Here is a 19,566-nt window from a genome sequence, read left to right as displayed (position 1 = left end):
GCAGGGGGACAGATGGACAGAGGTGGGCATCGCTGTGGGGAAGGCTCTTCCTGGTGCCGCTCTCAGCCTGGAGGCCTGGGGGTCAGCTTTCCTTGAGGGTGCAGGCGCCACGGGTCTGCCCAGAGTCTGCGAGGGAGGGCCGTGCTCCCTCTCCTCTGAAGATGGCCGCCGGGGTCCCGCCCCCACCTGCCTGCTGCTCCCCCAGCATTGGGGCTCCTTGGTGCTTGGGGCTTGGCTTCCTGGCTTCCTGGCTGCGCCCCGCATGCCCATCCATGGGGCATCCCCTGTCGCTTAAACAACATGCGCTGGTCTGAAGCACCTGCTCACGTCCTCGCCTGGCTTTCCAGGCCCCTCGTGCCTCCCTGCCATCCTCCATCCGCTACATACAGGTTTCCCCTTCGGGAGGGCAGCCCTCATGTGGGACTCTGCAGGCGGGGAGAGCGCGGAACAGGGGTCCTGCAGGCAGGGCCTGGCTCCAATCTCTGCTCCCTCCTTAAGAGCCTTGCCATTGGCTAGCTGCTGCCTCATCTGTCAGCTAAGAATGTCATCGTTTGCACTGTCTGCCCTACAGGTGTAAGAAGGATGGAGAGAGAGAGGGAGGGAGAGGAAAAGAGGAGAGAGAGAGAGAGAGAGAGAGAGAGAGAGAGAGAGAGAGAGAGAGAGAGAGAGAAATTTTCAAGAATGCAAAGCACCATAAGTACATGTAAGATATTACTACTGATATTATTGGAGGACACAGGTAAACTTGGATGTATCTTTGGCTCAGTGTAATATCCGGGTTTACTTGAGCATCAGTCACGGTCCACAAATTTGGAAAGTGAGTCAAAATGTGAGGCAAATTAAAAACCGTCTCCTGAGAACTCACTGTGCTCCCGGCCATGGAGGCTCGGAGTGGACAGGGCAGCCAGAGGTTGGAGGGGAGGCAGGTTGATAAAGGGCCAAGGTGGACAGGGGCGCCAGGTACAAGATGCACAGGGAGAAGCCAGAAGGGGGAGTCATTTGGGTGTGGCTCGCTGGAGGAGGATTCGGTGGATAGGAGGGATTTCTGGAAGGTTTTCAAATGGGGCACGATGCTGTCCAGGCTTTAGGAATGATCACCAGTCCTGCCTCAGCTGGCCTAAGGCAATCCCCTGTGATTTATACCGTTTTACCTCCCACCTGGAAATGGGTACCATCTCAGGGCTTCGAGTCAACAGCTTTGGATAAACTGCTGAGATCGGGCGGTTCTAGGAACCTTCCGAGTTATTCCCCGTGTGCAAGTGAATGGAACCAAGTTATTCTGGGTCTTTTTGTTAGAAAAATTGCCAAGGGAGGGTAACTCAGAAACAGGAGCCTTCGTCACGCCTTTACACAGTTGGGGAAACTGAGTCCCAGCGTGGGGTAATCACACAGGGACTGAGATGGCGCGGGAACCCAAGTGTCCTGACTCCTCCTCCAGTGCTCTTCGCATCAGACCGGGCTGCATCCGGCGTCTTCTTTAGGGAACTTGCCACCTGGGAGAAGAGCCTGGGAGAAGGGCTGTGTTTAAAGCACTCGCCAGACGGGGAAAGTTCGCCAAAGGGCCTGGAGCAAAGGGCAGCAGGTTAGGTGACTGGGCCTGGTGCGCCATCAGTACCCCAGGAGTACACCCGTTACATCCTGGCGGGCCTCGGTGGCAAGCTGAGGACATCCCGCCTGGCTGGAGGGCAGCATCCCCCAAAGGACCAGAGAAGCCCTAAGGTACAGCCTGAGAGCCCTTGGAAGCAAAGGGGAGAAAGCAACGTTCCTAGGCTTCACAGGACCAGGGTTTTCAAGTGTGAGTAGGAGTTTGCCACGTGGAGAAAGTAGACCCAAGCATTCTATGCAGAGGACACACCATGAACAGAATACTGAGTATTTATTTAAAAGGCCTGATATTTCTGAGAACTAGGATTAGTTTGTAATATATATATATATATATATATATATATATATATATATATATATATATATATATATATATATATCATAGCTTTGATAGGAGTCATGGGATTCAATTAAGACCATGTTATGGATCCAGCTTGTAGATTGAATTGCCCATCTTTTCTTTCACTATAAGACAGGTTAGAAAGGAAGCAGCATCAGGCAGCGACCCAGAGGTTCCATGATATGAGATGCAAATGCCTAACAAGTGACTGTCCAGCCTCTGTCTGTAGCCCTCCAGCAGCAGGGAGCTCATTCCTTCTCCCCAGGACACCCGGCTGGCATCTCTGGGGGCTCTTAGCTCTGAACCCGGGGCCAGGGTGCTGTACTGCCCGGGCACAGGACGGCTGAGATCCTTGTACTGCGCCGAGACCGGGCTGCCCACTTCACATGAAGTTTGCGGTGAATACGTGCTCTCAGGGTGAAGCATCCTTTGTCTTGCTCGCGTGGATTTGAGGCGTGAGTGCACGTTCACACAGCAGGCAGCCGGAGGGCTGGTATTTTGGCGGGAGCCCACCCATTTGGGCTTTCCTCAGCATCATTGGCTTTGCCCTCACTTCGCTCTAGAGTCCTGTCTTCCGTGGGTGCCTAAGGGTTCCTGAGAGGAAGAGGCACTCTGGCAGCCTGCTTCTCCCTCTGTCTGGTCCTCTGCCCTTCATCTGCCCCTCCCAGTGTCATAGTAACGCAAGCAGCAACCCTCTCTGCCCTCATTATCAGGGTGATGGGGGATCATGTTGTCTGTGACTCGGGACAGCAGAGGAGAGATGGGGCTTAAGGACTGGGGCTGAATGAGACCCCTAAAGCCACATCATGGCCCTGGTTCCTTGGAGAACAGAGGAAAGAAGAGAGCACAGAGCTGCACAGACAGGGAGCTGGAGAAGTGAGGGGGGTAGATTATCTTGCCTTCTCTCCCAAGACACTATCAGAGCTGGTCTAACCCTGGTAACTGTCCACCCTCATGAGCCAGTCTATGTGGAGTGGTTTCCAAAGAAGCATAGTCCAAACAGCCAAGCATAATCAGAAGGTTCAAACTTTGACTGGGATCTCCAAAAAAATTCAATGTTAAGCTCCCACCTGGTAACACTTCTTGCGTCTCTTTGCTGCCATCTTACCTCTCTTGCCCCCTGCCCCCTGCCCACCTGCAAGGACTTTCATCCCCAAGCTCTTCACAAAAACATTCTTTCCAGCTTCACTCTTGCAGCGTTTTCCCCTCCTTTCCCCAAACCTCTTCTGCTCTCATTCCCAACTCCTTGATGGTGTAGCTCGATTTAGCAGTCGAAGTCCCACCACCTCTGCAGCTCGTTGTCTGCCCAGTCCCCGAATCAGCACCACAGACTTCATAACCGGATCAGTTTCTGCCTGAGATGGAAGAGGTGGGGTGGGGTGGGAGGGGAGAGAAGGCAGTGAGTGAAGACAGCACCCACTCTCCATCTGCTGTTCTCTGCAGGGGTGTGAGTGTGAGCAGTGCGCAGAGGATGCTGGTGTTAAGAGAATGAGGGAGGTTGGAAGGAGGATGGATGCTTTCTCTTTGGGGTTTGTCCCTCCTTGATCCCCGTTATTTCATAAACCACTCACCCAACTGCAAAGCAGAGCCGGTCACAACCCAGGCCTCTTCCGGGTCAGGGATGGTTGGTCAGGGAGGAGGCGGGTCTAGCCAGAGCAAGGCTGTGCTGGGCACAGAATGACTGGGTTTCCATTTGTCTCATAACTTAGTTTTTATTTTGAGCCTCATTCTATCATGAGGGCTAAAGCTTCACCCCAAGTTAAATCGGGGTACCTCTTCAGTCCCTGTGTTCTCCAGGGCATGGAGAGAGGGAGGGCGTCATCTAGTTTGTGATGTCATCGCTTGCCCATACATCGGGGCCCTCTGCTTCCCTCAGGTGGAGAGTGGAATGCCAATCACTGTCCTGCGGGGTGTGCATCCCGATCTGCTGGACACGCCACACAGCCCCGCTGCTCTGGGACCTGCCACCTCCTGGCTCTCCCTGAGCAGAGGGACACGGGTCCTCTCTGGCTTTAATCTCTGTTCCCCAGCCTCAGCCCACAGATGGGGGCACAGGCCCCTTTACTCAGTGCTCCCTAGTGTCCAGCCCTCCTCCCTTCCCTTCTGGCTTTCTCCTCTGTCCTCAGACGGGCAATCTCTTTCCTTATCTGGATGATGAAGCCTCATGCATTTGCATCGTCATTTGTCCAGGCCGAAATCTTTCCCAAAGAGTCGGATTTGAAACGCAGAAGCCAAGTAGAATCTCGCTGCCCGAATGTGGGCAAGACCCAAGGAGCAAAGGAAATACGAGGCCGAGAAAATAGAACGGTCTTTCAGAAGAGTGTCCTGTTACATGTTCTCTCACTTCCTGCTCAGTTCCTAGAGTCAAGCGTGCGGGAGCCGCAGGAATGTTCTTTTGTCCACTCAGATGCCTGTTTAGAAAGGCCAGAGGTGCTTTTGGGATCAACATTTCTTGAGCATAAACAGTCCAATGCTGGGCAAAGCCTTAAGTCACGATGATAACCTTCAGTTCAAACACTGGCGGGCTGTACCCATGTTGGCTCCTAGGCAGGGCGTCCATGATTCTTGGTCATTTGGGCCAATTGTTATTTTCTTCAAAGAGCACACATTGAGCCTGCTGGTACCTGTAAAGGCAAGGGCCCCGCGGCCTGGGGTCCCTGGTGTAGTGATTCTGGCTGGGGCTTTGATGCCTGGGACAGGGGTGGGGACCGAGCCTGAGGGCAGACGGGAGCCAGCTGCATGCAGACCACGGATACTGTCTGACAGACGGATGTAGGATTTATACTGAGGACCAGAGAGAACAGTGGGCCAGGGGGTGGGGGTGGGGGTGGGGTTAAACTTAACTGCAGGTGACTCATATGGACTCACTTGTTTCTGAAGAATAGCTTTAGAACCATCAGGAAGGGGTCTAGACCTGTGGATTTAGACTTTGCAAATGCCATTTCTGCACATCCCAGATTTGAAGAGTACAACATGGCTGCCGTGAAGGCCACCATGAGATAACGGTTGTAAAAGCCCCCGGAAACCGTCCTGGGCTGCACGTGGTAGAGGACGAAGTTAGGTCCGTGTGGAGACAGGAAAGAGGCCTGCCGTTTTCTTGACCAGCTTTCAGTGAGGCTTACCCAGCGGCTGTACTGTATTCATTATGGCAGGATCAGACCAACTACGTAAGGAGACTCTCTGGAGTGACAAGATGCCCGTGTTTATTCTCTGGAGCGAATGGTCCCTCCCTGAAACCCAAGCGAACCCCGTCAGCGGTCCCCGCCCCTGACATCAGAGCATTCTCTCTTCACCATCCTCATTTCACCAGTACACGCTGCTGGACCTCTGCCGGACGCATGGCACAATTTAGGGCTGGGCGGGGAACCTGGTATCCCAAGTGACGTGGCATTTTCTCACAATGCTTGGCATCTTCCAGCTAAGCAGCAGGGTACCCCAGTGCCCATACAAGCTGCCAAGGCCTGGGCCCGTGGGTGTGGGAGGGGGGGAAGGCCAGTATGTTTTCTGCACAGATAGAGAGAGATGACAGGGTCAGCCCTAAACTCTGTGTTCCTCCTCGCTGCCGACGTGTCTCTTTCCTGGGGCGCTCTGCTGGGCATCTGCTCACCGATTCAGCATAAGGTGGACCCTTGTTTCGCAGAGTGGAGGAGGCCACCAGGCATGGAAGGTGGTCGCTCCCATGTGTGTGGCCACCCCTCCTAGTGCCCCCATGCCAACATCACTCACTCACAGCTTTCTGGCTTGGCCTGGGCAATGCTTCAGAATCCTCAACAGCGTGCCAGGAAGACACTGCCAGTCCCCTGCAGTTGGCACAGGAGACGGCCCCTACCCACCCTCACCGGGTTGGGGTTTTGAGGTGGAGTTCTGCTCAGATGGTGGAGGAGACAGATGCGGGCCAGAGAGGAGAGAAGGCGGAGAGAGGAGGGCAGCGGGAGGGACTAGCCTCCAGTTGGCCAGAGGCTGGAAGTAGGCTGCGGGTGAGGCTGGCTTGAGAGCAGGAGTTGACAGATCCGTCTTGCACTGTGCTATCTTTCTCTCCTTCCCCCTCCCTTATCTCCTCTTCCTCCTCCCCATCTCTCACCACCTCCTCCTCCCCTTCTCTCCTCTCCTTGTGAGCAGGCAGAGCCCGCCAGCGCCCCCCACTGTGCCCACTCTCGCTGCTCTCCTCCACTCTCTCTCCCCATGAAGGAAGAGACCACTGGAGTTTGCATGCACCCTCCAATCAAAACGAGGCTGGTAGGTACCCAGCAGGGAGAGGGGCCTGGCCAGGAGAGGCGAGGCGGGCAGGAGCCACCAGGCGGCGGCCGCAGGGGTGTGCAGGAGCCTCAGACCCCCCCAGGAGGCCGGCTGACAGGTGCTCTCGTTCCAGGATGGACACAAAGTTTGGAGACCAGCTGGCTCTGGTCAAACTGGGACACAGGGCTGTGGTCCTGGCCCTTCGTCACTAGAACCAGGTCTCCAGAACCAGGAAACTTGTTATCCTAGAGCTTCAATGAGCACAGATGCTTTTCCCAGAGAGGAAATTCTTAGTTGCATTTCTACTGAAAATAAAAGCTTTTTAAAACGTGTCTTTCTTGCTACTTATCAAGATAACATGAGTATTACATAATGACTTGAAAGGAATCGCCCATAACCCCAACCTAGCATGTTGTTTTTTTTTTCATTTTTGCATGTTTCCTGCTAATATGTATTCATATTTTTACAGAGTTAAAGCATACCCATGCCATCTTCTGTTTTTCACTTAAGGTTTTGTTCTTTCTACCTTGTCCTTGTTACCACATTCTCTGTGACCGTTTATATGCCCCTAGGTGAGTGGTCCACCATTTACCTCACCGGTTCTCTACCACAGGGCGCGGGTTTGGTTCCCAGTGTGTCACTTTCCCAGGGAACACACGTAGGCTCTGGCATCAGGCATTTTATTTTCTCAGGCGAGACCCTGCTAGGTCCAAGTGACAGCACCGCCAGGAGACTATGCTTGGCCACAGAGCACAGCTGCTGGAATATATGTTTTCTTATTTAGAGCAGGTACAACATAATTCTTTGGAGTTGCCAACATTCACATTCCTTTCATAGCAATAATCAACCTCTCTCCCTTTCTACTCCATGCTGGTCTGAGAGTCTCACCTGTACGTTACCTTTCATTTGGCTGTTGGTCTCAGAACACCACGTGGAGCCACTAGGTCGCACAAGGAGCATGCACCACATGGCACTGGCCCCAGTCCCAGTCTTGCTGGGCTGCAGGCAGCCGCCACCAGCAGTCTGGGTTGGCACCTGAGTCTTAAGGCAAAGCGTGGGGTCCATGCTGGAAATTTGGAGATGTTTAAAGAGGCGGAAGAGAAGTTGGGGGAGGGGGGAGCAGACTTGGACGGGACCTCTCTCTGACTATTGCAAGGACATTATCATTCCCAGATCAGTTAGATTGAGACCTATCCCACCCATTCAGAAACCTCAGCAAATTTGGGTCTGGTTGATGTGAACTTGCTCATTCCTACTTTACTCCCCATTAAAGTGACTCAAGGGCACCAAGGAGCCATCCCAGGTTCCATAGGCAAGAGCCTGAGGGACACGAAGGCTGCTTCCAATGGGCAGGTGTCTCGGCTGCAACCCTCTGGGGGGTGTGGGTGGGTGGGGGGGCAGAGTGTGCAACCCCAGCAGGTGTGCAGGCCGTTTCTGTGCCCTGGGGCTGCAAGACAAAGCTAGTGCCAGAGCCACCCGGCCCCTGGGCATGCGGGCAGTTCTCTAGGGCGGCTCCCCCCATGCCCCAAGGATCCAGGAGGCCAAAGACGTAATGACCAAAAATGGAAGCAAAGTCTCTTTCTGGCCACCCACCACTGCCTGCAGATGGCGCACCGCCCTCTCTCAGACCAGCCCTGCGCTGCAGCCACCCCTGGAACTGGGCCCTTTTGATCGCCATGCCTTCTGTTTCTGAAGGCCACGGTGGCAGGATTCTCACAGGCTCATGTGGGTTCCTTTGTGGCCCAGAGTGTACAGGGAGTTCAATAACGTGAGCAGATAGGGAGTGCTTTCTGGCCTAATTGGTCCAGCTCTGGACTAATGTGTGATCTTGGGTAAGTCACTCCTCTGCCCACCGTCATAGACTGTGTCTTAAAATGTGGCCTCTCAGCTTCTCTAGTCCTTTCCCTGCAGCCACCCAGGCAGCCCCGGCCTGCCTCATGTGTACCTGGTCAGTGGGTCAGGCCAGGGATAGGGCCCAGCCTGCCAGTGAAGGGGGTTCCAGGGTGAGGTAAGCCTGGGGTGCCCCCCAAACACGAGACTACAACAAGGGGCGCAGATAAAAACCACTGGCCCCACTCCTGCGGGGCCTCTGTGTGTTTCCCTACACAAGCAATGAAGGCTCTGCGTGTGTGCCCTCGAATCCTTCAGTTCGATTTAAAAAGCACACCGCCAAAGGTGGCAAAACATTGTTTTCTAATCTGAGAGTAACACTTGTTTTCTCTCTTTTTTGAAGATAAAAACATTCCCGGTTGATCCAGTGACCTCGTTTCCTGAGCCTTTCATTGCGGGGCCGCAGTTTACCGTAAGTAGCTTAATCCAGAGAACTCGTCTGCACTCAAAGGCATTGTTCCCACGTGGCATGCTGTGCTGTGGGACGCCAGGAGCCGTGCCAGCAGCTTCCTTTGATCACTGTCAACTCTGACTTTGGAAGGTGCTGGGGTCTGGAGGGGTGGGGGGTCCCATCTTTTAGTTAGGAATTACCTAGATTCGATCTATGGGAGGAGGAGAGGGTGCAGGCATACTTGATCTGATCACAAACATAAAATTAACCATTTTAAAAATATGTTTTTATTAATTTTTAGAGGGAGAGGAAGGTAGGGAGAGAGAAACATTGATAAGAGAGAAACCTCACCAATCGGCTGCCTCCTGCATGCCCCTTACGGGGGATGGAGCCTGCAACCCGGGCTTGTATCCTGATGGGGAATCAAACCAGTGACCAACCACTTAGCCACACCGGCTGGGCTAAAATTAACCATTTTAAAGTGACAACTCAATGAAAGTACATTTAGAACCGTGCAACTGCCACCATTATCTAGTTCCAAAACATTTTTATCACCCCCAAAGGAAACCTCATACTCACTAAACAGTCACTCCCCATTTCCTGTCTCCCTCTGGCCCCTCATAGCCACCAATCTGCATTCCTTCTCTATAGAATTCCCTAGTTTGGATATTTCATATCCAAGGAATCATATGACCTTTTGTGTCTGGTTTCTTTCACTCAGTGTGTTTTTGAGGCTCGTGCACATTGTAGCACGTGTCAGTACTTCATTTCTGTTTACGGAGGAACAATATGCCATTGTGCGTACATGCTGCAGTTTGTTGATCCTTTTATTCATCGATGGGTATTGGGGTTGTTTTCACCTTTTGGCTATTGTAAATCGTGATGCCCTGAACATGTGTAGACATGGCATTTTGTTTGAGTTCCGGTTTTTTATTCTTTTGAGTTGGATCTGCATCTTGATAATAGTGTGATTTTAGATATGTCACTTGACCACTCTGAACACCAGTCTCCTCTTATTTAAAGCAGACCCAGTAATAAGAATATCCTCCCTGTATCTGGTTGTGGCTAGAATCAAAAGGGATGAAGAACTTGAAAATACTTTACTGGCCACAGACCATCCCACAAATGTCAAGTGTGATTGTTGTTTCTCAAGGCTGGAGAGGCAGGTGGTGTAATTAACAAGAGCCAGTAGTTGTGACAACTGGCTTCCAGCCATCACCTCTCTCTGCGTTGCTGGGCAACTTCTACTTGCTGCAAACGGTTAAAGTGCTTTTTAACATTTAAGTGTTGTAGTTTCCTCATCTGCAGAACAAGAGGGTCTGGTAATTTCCAAGTTTCTTTTCAGTTGCTCAGTTCTTTTCTTTAAATGAACATGGCTACAGGAGCTCACTATATCATGGGCGGCTGTCCAGAGCACAAACGGGGAGTCCAGGGTCCCTCCTCTTTTGCTCTCACCCCCTCCTCCCAGGGATCAGATCTAGGTAATTCCTAGAACCAAGTGATTCCTGAGCCTCCTTCCAAAGGGTTTCTGGCCCCTCTGGGGGATCTGTGAGGTGGGCTGTAGTGACCTTGGGGTAGCTCCAAGTGCAGTCTCATGAGCTGGATGATGGTCACTACTTGAGGTGGTTTGAGTCACATGGAGAGGGAAGGTGTACACAATCCAGGCAAAGGCAAAAACAGGCTCCCAGAACATCCATTTCTAGGATCATGAGCTGTTGCCAGCGCCTGCCTTTTAAGAACGAGAGGACAGAGACACAGGGGCTGGGCCAGGCTGTTAAATATTATTACTCCGACGTTCATCCTACCCTTGCAGTTTTGCTAGGCACAGTTCCCCAGCTGGAAACTCTGGCTCCTCTTCCCTCAGCTGGCCATAATGGGCACTCTGGCCTCCTGCCCAGCCTTGGCAGTGCCATGAGACACCCAGGGAAGCCCTTCCTGAAAAGCTGGGGGCCAAGACAGAGCAGGAAACCAATGTCAGAAACCACGCTGGGACTTTTTTTTTTTTTTTAAATATATTTTATTGATTTTTTACAGAGAGGAAGGGAGAGAGATAGAGAGTCAGAAACATCGATGAGAGAGAAACATCGATCAGCTGCCTCCTGCACATCCCCCACCAGGGATGTGCCCGCAACCCAGGTACATGCCCCTGACCGGAATCAAACCTGGGACCTTTCAGTCCGCAGGCCGACGCTCTATCCACTGAGCCAAACCGGTTTCGGCACGCTGGGACTTTTAAGAACTGGGCAAGAGTGGCTTGAAGGCAGCTGGAGGAGGCAGAGGGAACAGCATGAACATGGGGCAAAAGGGATCATCCCATGTTCAAGGGACTGAAATGAAAGCAAGAAGAACTAAAATGCAGAGAGCAAGGGAGTGGGGCATGAGAAGAGGAAGGGGAGGAAGGAATAAACACTCAAGGGGCAAAAACATGCTTCATTTAACAAATATTAAAAAGATGAGTACTCAGGGTTGAGATTTAATAATATTAGTAAATTTTGCTGCTCCCCAATGTCATTCTTAAGTGAAGCTAGCTTTTTTTCTTTCTACGTGGAGTGCATGGCATTGAAGAATATAATGGCTGCTAATATAGTTTGGTGCCACTGCCTTGATTCATGCTAGCACTTTCACCCACCATTGCCTTTGTGCCATATTTCCCCCTTTTCCAAGAGAGTATCAAAAGTGACATTAAAAGCTCAACCTCCACCTAGATCACTAAAACAACAAAACAACTTTTTACTCCAGCTCCTGTATCAGGATGAGCTAAGTCATGCTTGAAAATGACAAACTGAATTTCCTGCTCATGCTGTATGTCCATCATGGATGGGCTGAGGGTGTCATCCTCTTTCTGGGACCCAGGCTACTGGAGCAGCTGCCACCTAGAACATTGCTAGTCACAGTGGCAGAAGGGAAAAAAGAGGCAATAAATTGCACACTGGCTCTTAAATCTTTCAAAGGAAACAAAATATGGCACCTCAACTCACATTTCCTTGGCCAAAGAAAAGCATGTGGCCATGCCTAACTTTAAAATATATATATATATATATATTGATTTCAGAGAGGAAGGGAGAAGGAAAAAGAGATGGAAACATCAATGATGAGAGAGAAACACTGATCAGCTGCTTCTGGCACACTCCCTACTGGGGATCTAGCCCAAAACCCAGGCATGTGTCCTAAAAAGAATCAAACCATGACCTCCTGGTTCATGGGTCTATGCTCAACTATTGAGCCACACTGGCCTGGATGCCATGCCTACCTTTAAAGAGGGTTGGGAAGAGCAGCCCTACCAGGGGCCTGGAAAGTGATGAGCCAGAATTATCTGGTGGACCACACATATGATGACTACAGCCCAACATTTGTGCAAGCTCTTTGTGGCAAACACTACATGCTGGAAAATGTCTGATGCTCCCTTCTTCATGGTCAATTCTTTGGCATTGCTCCATTCCAGGCCAGGTCAGTTTTCCCTCTGGAGACAGGTGTAAAACAAAAAGGGGCTTGTGATTTTCAGCAATAGCCTCCCATGACCTCTCAAAGATAAGCCTCTCCCCATTGCTCAAGCCAAATATATCCTTACAGAACAATAGCTATACTTGATTTTTTTTTTAGAGATTTTTCATGTTTTCCTAGAAGGGATAAGTTATCTTCTGTCTAAATGTAGTGCTCATTTGATGGTAAATGCCTCTTCTTTAGAAAGCCAGGAAACAGTGTGGAAAATCAAGTTATAAGATATGAAGCTGGCATTATCTAAAGGATATAAAACAAGCAAAAAGCATGCACAGAAAAAATACAATGAGGATGTATACTGACAACAACAGTAAAGGATTATGGAATTTCTTCATTTATTTGCTTTTATATGTCTCCTAAGTTTTCTATATAAAAGTAATAAGCATATCATGCCTTTTAAGGCAAACAAAAACAACCAGTTATTTTCTCCAAATGAGGCAGTATTCTCTAGACCAGTAGTTTTCAAACATTCCCTGGTTTCAGAATTATCTAGAGGCCTTGTGAAAACACGGACTGCTGGACTTCCCCAGACATTCTGGTTCCAGAGGTCTTTGGTGGGGCCTGAGAACTTGCATTTTTACCAAGTTTCAAGATAACACTGATGCTGCCAGTTTGGCGACCATACTTTAGAACCATTGCTATGGTGGTGAAAGACACCAGCTATGGAGCCAGATCACCCTGGTTCTAAATACTGGTTCTTAACACACCCTGTGTGACCTTGGGAAGATTCTTGACCTCTCTGGAGCCTCACTTTCCTTTTCCATAAAATCAGTTATAAGATGCACTTTTTTTTTTTCACCTTTTAACATCTCTGAAATAAAAAACTCATTACAATGGGGGAGGGGGACAAAGTTTGATTGGTCACATTTTTCTTTCTCGGTGGTGGCACATGGAAAAATGGTGCATCTTACAATGATGGAGTCTAAGATGTGATGAAATATGATCTCCACCTTACAGCATTGTCCAGAGGCAATGTGTGTCAAGTACTTCGCATAGTGTCTGGCACAAAGTAAAATCATTTAATAAATGACAGTTGAGTTTAGCTGTTATCAAAAAGTAACAGGAATTGCATGGTATGGCTTAGGGAGCAGCTGACAGTGCAGGGAAACCGAGACTGAGATGGCTTTCCTCGTTCCTGTTTCCTCTCCAGGCAGACTTTAGAGACAGTAAATTACAGTGCTGCCCTGGCCAGTCTTCCCCGCTGATCCCAGCCGTGACCCTGAGGCCTTTGACAGAGACCATCTCCACAGTGCAGACCATCTACACCACTCGGAAGCCTGTTTCTCTGGCAGCCAGGTGGGTGAGGGAAACCAGGCACAGGCCTTAGGTTCACTGTGTTTGTGACGTCTACAACCCAGTCATTCATTCTTTCATTCATTTTTTTCTGGGTTTATTGACATGCCTTCAAGGCTAGACAGTACTTGAGGTGCTAAGGATGTACAGTGAACAAAGTAGGTAAAAGTCCAACCTTTACAAAGTTTACAATTTAGTGTTGGGGAAGAGGAGACAGACATTAAATGAGTGTGTGTGTGTGTGTGTGTGTGTGTGTGTGTGTGTGTGTGTGTGTACAGTGGAGACAGATTCCATAGATAGGCAACTGGGCCTGAGGGCCAGGAAGTTAGAAGCAATCTCTTAAGGCAGCCAATTTTAATTCATTTTTACTTATTAAAACATAGGAGGGAATTGTAGGAGAAAGTGCATACGAGACCAATTGAAAGCTTGATTTAAAGAAACCTAGCCCCTGGACATCTTCCCAGTCACTCAAAAGACCATTCCTGAGAGGCTGCTGTGCACCAGCACCTGTGCTAGGCTCTGGGGGTCCCGAGGCGAATGACGTATATACAGTCTGTCCCCCTGAGGAACCCTCAGTCTGGAGGGGGAAGCCAATAGGTCGCCAGACAATTTCAGGTCATTGTCGTGCTAGCAAATGTAGCCTGAAGGAGCCTGACAGAGTAAGTCAAGAACTACGACCAAGAACAAATCTGGCGACAACTTCAGCAAGTCTGCTCTTGTGATTTTTGAGGCTTTATCTTACTGTTTTGTCACCTACTCTCTTTTTCAGTGCAGAGACGCTCCGGCAGGAACTGGAGAGAGAGAAAATGATGAAAAGACTGTTGATGACCGAACTGTGACTTCTCCCCTCGCTGCCTGGAGGACGGCATGGTGCCTTCTGTCATTTTCCTTCTTCGGGCTTTGTGTGCTCACTCTAGCACAACATGCAAATGTGTGCTCTGCCTGCCCAGGTCCCCATGGTTAGTTGAAGCCAACATCTGGCTTGACTTTTACTGGAAAAGTTATTTAATGTCTCCTGAGTATTAGAGTTTTTCTTCTATTCAATGTAGTGGAGACAGGATTTGTAAGTCTTGGCGGAAAAAAAAAATGGAAAAATGGGGATCCCTTTTCAGAAGTACCTGTGTGTATTCATTGATAACCACAGGGGTTACTAAGGCGCAGAATCCTTTGCTATCAATCTCAATCATGTGATTTTGTATGATTGAAACTTACACCAAGCTTTGACTGTTTGCTAAAGAGTCATTTTTAACGAGAGAATAATTCTTTATTGCTGGTTTTTCATTTACACTGGTAAATACACAGATCTTTTAAAGTCTTTAACATTCATTTTTATTCAGACACGAGCAGGTGAACTAAAAAGGAAAGTTGCAATCACCAGGACTCGAGGTACTTCAGCTTAATCTGAAACATAATTTCACTTGTGACTTTGTTAAATACGATATTATTTGGGATACACAGAATTTATGATTGAACCCAAAGTAGGAAATTATAGCTTAAATTCTAAAAATCCTTACAAGATTAAGGTGATTCAATATCAGGATTCACTGGGGGTGTTCCATAAAGGAGAATTATTTCTAAAGTTGATCAATTCCTATCCTATTGCTAGAACCTTGACCAGAAGAAACTCTGCTCTCTTTTTGTAAGTTTCCAGAAATGTGTTTTTAAATTTTTATTATGCACTTGAACAACTTTGCAGGAATAAAGGAACCCCCTAGCCACAAACTAGCCCTCCAAATTGTTTCCCAAGCTTTCTCAATGAATATGCACACCTTTTTTACAGTGGTATAATCGGTGTGTACACACTCTTTGGTTGTACTTCTCCGCCTAACACATAACTTCTCTTTTCAATACAGATCCTGCTCTCACCCATTTAAATGTCTTTATATCCTTATAACATGGTTAACCTCACTGCTCCCCATTATTAGATATTTGAGTTATATCCAAGTTTTCACTCTTATAAATAGTGCTGCTATGAATGTCTTTGTAAAAATATTACCCTTCCTTTGGATTCTCCCCCCTGGGAATATCTCCAAAGAGGGATTGTGAGGTCAAAGAGCATGAAGTATTGTATAACTCTTACTTTATTGCCAGATTGCTTTCTAGAAAGATCCAATCTTTGGGTTGGAAGGACCGTAAAGGTCAACCCCCTCGATCCCCTCTGAATGCTTGAACTCCTACAATTTATGATGCCACCAGCAATGTATAAGCATTTCTATTTACCAATAGCTCTGCCAGTATTGGGTTTTGCCATTTTAATTTATTTTTGCTTGTTTAATAGGTGTGTACAGTTGTCCTTGAAAGGTTGTTTTATTTCATTAATTGCTAGCAAGGCCGAGCACTTTTCCATGTGATGATTTACTAGCTATATTTCCTTGTGTGTAAAATGTCCATCCATTTCTTAAGACCGCTTGTTAAGTGGAACTGATCTCATATATTTGTATCAGAACTGTATTTTTATGTTGTGTTGTATGGTTTGCTCTCCTGTCCCTGTACTTAAAACTGAATGGTGCCAATAATTTGATACTAATGATTATTTAAAAAGAGCAATGCCTCATTTACTAACATTGTTGTAAAAGGAGGCATGTAAGCAAATATTCAGATCACAGAGGATTAACCCCTGAAGTGCTGAATCTTTAAAATATTAATATTTTTTGAGGGAAATCTTTCTAAGCTGTATTACACACTTCCCTGCCTTAGTAAACAGAGTGTACCGGAGAGTATTTCACCTTTCCTTGATGAGTCATGGTCATCATTGTAAACATCAGCCCCTTTTGGACTTGGCGTGGTGCAGTAATGTCATTAGAAGCTATCAGAACGTGTGGGGCTTGGCTTTGCCTTTCACAGGCTGTTGTGCTCATCTCATTGATGGCTTCTACTGCTGTCTGCTCTGCTGGTGAAGCCATCTGGGGCAATTGGGGTATTTGGGACCTTTTAATCCCTGTACTACATGACCCCTGGCTGTACCTTTAAAACAGCTTTCGCCGTTCTTTATCTCGTGCACACGATGATGCCAAATGTGTTTCTGTACAATATGGGGAGCTCTCTGTGTCTGGGCTCGTCAGCTCTTGCCAATCCAGCACCTAACCTGTTCGCTTTCTGAGTCTTCTGCTCTTCACCTCCTGCTCTCTGATGGGAACCTCCAGGGCAAAACAGGAAGTTCTCTTGCGGAGGCCAGGAACCCCCGTGTCACATGGTGTCAGGTTGGCTCTGCCGTTGCGGAGGAATGCATGGGCTTTCCGGCCGCTGTTTTCAGGAGCCTCTGAGTCTCCTGCTTCTTCCTCTCCGCGTCCCCCTGGGTTCACAGATGTTTCAGAAGGTGGATGTCACAGATGTCTCAGAAGTCTGGTCACAAACTCGTTGGCTACTACTGTGTATGAAAACCCAGTACCTTTGGCAGCTCAACTCTAATCAGTAAAATCAAGAGGATTCCATTGTTTCAGCAGTTGTCCTGGTTATTTGCCTACGTAAATGTATGACGGGTGCTTGGCATTGGGAGCTGAGCAGAAGACATTGGCTTGGGTGGATTCACAGGGGTAAAAGTGAATTGGTACAGTCACTTCATCTGTTTTAAATACTTAAAACCAAAGCAATGGTTGTGACTTTATGGTCACACAACATATGGTCACAAATTTTATACATTACCATATGGTCACACAACACACATGTTATGTCCAGGGTGGGCAATCAGCACACACACATGTTATGTCCAGGGTGGGAAGTCAGCTTGCTGACATAATCACTCCCGACCTCCAAACTGTGGGCCACTGACTCCTGACGGGCATGGGGGTGAGTGCCAGGGGCCTGGGAAGCTGGCGACCCACAGGATATGTGGACTGTAGACTGTGTAGGAGCATCTTTCTTAGGTTTGAAGAATTTTAAAACTAGGTCTTGGAGCATTCAAAGATCCCACCTGAATGCACCCCAAATTTCATATTCCCCAAATAGCACAGGAATATTCTAATATCTTTACCTTTCTTTCACCATCCCAAAGATCACTATTTTTTTTAAAAAAATTCGACATTCCATTACCATTTTAAAGTGTACAAATTCAGTGGTTTTTAGTATATTTGCAACGTTGTGCCAACATCACCACTAAATCCAGAACATTTCCATCATTCCAAAAAAGAAACTCCATGTCTAGAGTCACAACCTGTCTCCCATCCCCTAGCAACCACTGACTTACTCTCTGTTCCTAATTTCTGCCTAAGGATTTGCCTATTCTGTACACTTCGTATACATGCAATCACACAATATGTGGTCCCTTGTGTCTGGCTTCCTTCACTGACCACAATGTTTTCAAGGTTTATCTGTGTAGTGGCATGGATCAGTACTTCATTCCTTTTTATGGCTGAGTAATATGCCATTGTATGAACATACCAATTTTCCATGGCTGAGTAATATTCCATTGTATGAATATTACACCTTTGTTTATCCATTTATCAGTTGACAGACATTTGGGTTGCCACCACTTTTTGGCTATTATGAATAATACAAACATTTGTGTACAAGTTTTTGGGTGAACATATGTTTTCCATTCTCTTGGGTGTATAGCTGAGATTGGAAAAGTTTGGTCACATGGCAACTTTTGTTTAACTTTGGAGAAGCTGCCGGGATCACAGTTTTTACTCCTTAAGCCATCAAAAATGGAAAAATCACATTTATTACTAGACAGAGCATGGGCACATCCATTACAGGTCAGATACTGAGATGCAGCACTGATTTGGGGAATTTTTATAATGGGGAAAAAAAGTTGTTTTAGTGAAGTGGCTTTGATGAGAAGAGAAAATAAAAATAAAGGTGGTTTCTTCTAAAAGTGAAATTAAGCTCAGGTTCATCTCTAGGTCCTTGTGTGAGTAGCTGGCTCTTGCTCAGCCAGTGGTCTCAGAATATTCAGGGAAAGTTTCCTCCCAGAAAATGTGAACAAAAGAGAAAAAGGGGGAATAAAACAGCAATAGATAGCAAGCTCAGATTCCCAAACCAGAGAATCAACACTGAAATCAGAAATGTGTTTGTTTTTGGTTTATTGTGGGTCTTTTTCTAAATGTTGATCAATTTAAAACTGATTATACCTTCCCTGGTGAACAGGAGAAGAAAAGAAAGGAATTTCAATTTTTAAGAAGTAGAGTTTTGATGTTCTGTGTTTTGCTTTTTTGGGTTTTTTTTTTTTTTTTTTTTAGCATTACATGTTTATAGATTTTTCAATTGATTGCCTTTTTTGTATTTTAGAATTTTATACATTACAAAGCTGTTTTTTGGGACGAAGTCTCTTTGTTTTGATGGTTAAATAGTTGTAGTTCATCTTACCTTTTTCAAGCAATAAATCTGACTTCTTGCAACAGCTGGTCTATTGGGAGACCTCGAGAAGCCGAAGGGTTTCATGAATTATACCTGATTCACCCGTCAGGATAAACAGGTTTAAGCTCTAACTGAACATCCCCCGACAATGTCAGCTGATACCCAAGAGCAAACACTTGACCTCTGAGTCTCACAGCACTTTTCACTATTTCCACACCAGCACTATCTCCCATCTCCCCTGCAGTCACTAGTTTCTTTTTGAATGTTTGTATTTTGCAATCTTATGTGTTCATTCATGCCACTGGTAGCCTGGAACCCTATTCATTCTTACCTATTTTATCTGATTTAAACTCCCTCGTCATCATGGAGGTCACTATCACAACTCCACACAAGTTGACATCTGGGCCTGCATTTGGAACCTCTCTGTGCTTTTCTGTCTCCATCATTATTTTATTTGTTTATGCAAGAAAATATAACAGAAAAAAAAAAAAGAAAAAGCAGGCAAAAATGCTGACTCTGCGGTACCATCATAAAAAGAACTGTGTCAGTGTTTTCTAACGGAAGACAGCTTGGTTTGAATATGTTATCACTCCAAAACCACCATTAGAGGTGAACTCTGGGAACTGGCACGCAGTTAAGTGCTTGGTGTGAATACAGGGATGGCTGAGTAAACAACCAAAGGGAATTGCAAGCGGCAGGAACGAATTTGAGAGAGTGGAGCATTCAGCGTGGCCATCAGGCCTGGTACAAAGCTTGCTGCGGGGGGAACCAGAGTACACCGGCTGCCTTGCTTTGAAGGGGTCGGGTTATGCAAAGGCCCCAGCAGCCTCTGCCGGTTACACACTCCAAACGTATGGAGGGGAAGCAGGCTCATCCAGCCCAAGGAGCTGGCTCTGGTGTCCCCTGGCTCTGAGCACCTACCTCAGTTCACCTAGAGTGGGGATCTTGCTATTTCAACTTCCTCCTGTGATGATGCCAAGACATCATGGGTACAGGCAGTGCTTTATAAAGGGTGTCC

The 19,566-nt window shown here is 47.6% G+C and overlaps 1 protein-coding gene across 1 annotated transcript in view; it reads left to right on the top strand.

Moving 5' to 3' along the window:
* EPB41L4B (erythrocyte membrane protein band 4.1 like 4B) overlaps positions 1 to 16,692 on the top strand; it is a 115,859-nt gene extending 99,167 nt beyond the window's left edge. Inside the window, exons 22-25 of the mRNA XM_059656217.1 lie at positions 5,954 to 6,181; positions 8,415 to 8,483; positions 13,111 to 13,256; positions 14,023 to 16,692. Of these exons, the coding sequence (XP_059512200.1) occupies positions 5,954 to 6,181; positions 8,415 to 8,483; positions 13,111 to 13,256; positions 14,023 to 14,092 (513 nt within the window). The 3' untranslated portion in view covers positions 14,093 to 16,692. The remainder of the gene's footprint in view (positions 1 to 5,953; positions 6,182 to 8,414; positions 8,484 to 13,110; positions 13,257 to 14,022) is intronic.
* The last annotated feature ends 2,874 nt before the right edge of the window (positions 16,693 to 19,566 follow it).

Source organism: Myotis daubentonii, chromosome 11 (genome assembly GCF_963259705.1).
Source record: "Myotis daubentonii chromosome 11, mMyoDau2.1, whole genome shotgun sequence".
NCBI classification, from domain to species: domain Eukaryota; kingdom Metazoa; phylum Chordata; class Mammalia; order Chiroptera; family Vespertilionidae; genus Myotis; species Myotis daubentonii.
This window is presented reverse-complemented; position numbering and strand designations above follow the sequence as displayed.